General features: G+C 72.5%; 1 protein-coding gene across 7 annotated transcripts in view; it reads right to left on the bottom strand.

Annotated features, from left to right (window-relative positions):
* Window positions 1-388, bottom strand: part of LOC123029740 (ankyrin repeat and KH domain-containing protein 1-like) — an 84,458-nt gene extending 84,070 nt beyond the window's left edge. For 6 of the 7 annotated variants that reach the window (XM_044443004.1, XM_044443007.1, XM_044443008.1 and 3 more), the window contains exon 1: window positions 3-387. In XM_044443004.1, the coding sequence (XP_044298939.1) occupies window positions 3-312 (310 nt within the window). In that variant the 5' untranslated portion in view covers window positions 313-387. Of the gene's footprint in view, window positions 1-2 lie in introns of all 7 variants that reach the window. The other variant, XM_044443006.1, reaches the window with a different exon arrangement.
* Window positions 389-1,216: the final 828 nt, after the last annotated feature.

The raw sequence follows: 1,216 nt of genomic DNA, 5'->3' as shown, positions 1-1,216 counted from the left end.
CTCAGAGACCTCGTCCTCGTCGCTGCCGGATCCGCCGCCGCCGCCCCCGCTTCGCAGGACGGCGGCCGCCAGTTTAAAGTCGAGGGCGGCGGCGGCGGCGGCGGCCCCGGCCTCCCCCGAAGTTGCGGCCGGGCCTGCCGGCCCGCAGGGCCCGGCCTCCCCGAAGAGGCGCACGGCCCGCAGCCCCAGCGGGTTGGGCCCGGCCGCGGAGGCCTCGGCGGCGGCGGCGGCGGCCGGGGCGGCGCGGGGCGTCACCGCGTCTATCTCCTCATCGCCGGCGGGGGTCGGGGCGGCCGTGCCGTCCGTGAGCATCGCGCGCGGTCCGAGCTTGAGCCGTGGGAGGAGGGGAGGGGGAAGCCGTCTCCGTCCCCTCACAGTAGCAGCGCCACTAACTTCTCACACCCTACCTCACCCGCGGCCACCGCGATGCCCTCGCCAGCGCGCTCCGCCGCTTCCATTGGCCGTCCTCGCCCAGCGGGCCCGCGCGATTGGGCGCCGCGCGCGCCACTCCGCGCGCGCGTCACGGGCCTCTCCGCCCGCCCACCAGCAAGATGCTCTGAGAGCACACGCTGAGGCGGTTTAGACTGACCGCCCACCACTTTGGTCTTTCGCACTCACTTCCTGAAACTGCTTCGGTCGGATTCGGTGGCAGGCGCGTCAGTCAAGCCCGCTCCTCCGAACTTTGCTGCCTGACTGGGCGAAACAGCAGTCGTTCGAGACACTCTTAACTTTCATTGCGCGCCGCAAGCATCAATCTGGCCAGGCTCTCCTTGGCGGCACGTGATTGGGTCAGACTGCCATTGGTGCCCGCCTTTCCCCCCCATGGAGTGAAGGTCTCGGTCAGAAAGAAGTGACTCCCCGCCTTCGAGCGGAGCGTGCTGATTGGGAAGCAGCGGTGTCGATTACCCTCAAGGCCCCCCTCCCGCAGCCCACCTGGCTTTCCGCCCCGCCCCGAACCGCTTCGTGCCGAGCGCGCGATTGGCCGGCGCCGCCGCCTGTCAAGCGCCGCCGCGGTCCGACTCGCCGCCAACCTCCATCCCATAGAAAAGCCTCCGAGTTGCCATTTTGTGGGATTTTCCGTCCAGGTGGCCCCCCGCCCGAGCCGCACCTGAGCGCGCCCCCCTGCGCAGGGGGCGGGGAGGGGCCGGCGGCGTCTCCCGCCGCGCCGCGCCCGCCGCTCCCGGGCCGAGCCCCGCGGGCGGCGGGGCGCTCCGGC

The sequence above is a fragment of the Varanus komodoensis genome, unplaced genomic scaffold, assembly GCF_004798865.1.
Source record: "Varanus komodoensis strain SLA01 unplaced genomic scaffold, ASM479886v1 scaffold40, whole genome shotgun sequence".
In the NCBI taxonomy this organism is placed as follows: domain Eukaryota; kingdom Metazoa; phylum Chordata; class Lepidosauria; order Squamata; family Varanidae; genus Varanus; species Varanus komodoensis.
This window is presented reverse-complemented; position numbering and strand designations above follow the sequence as displayed.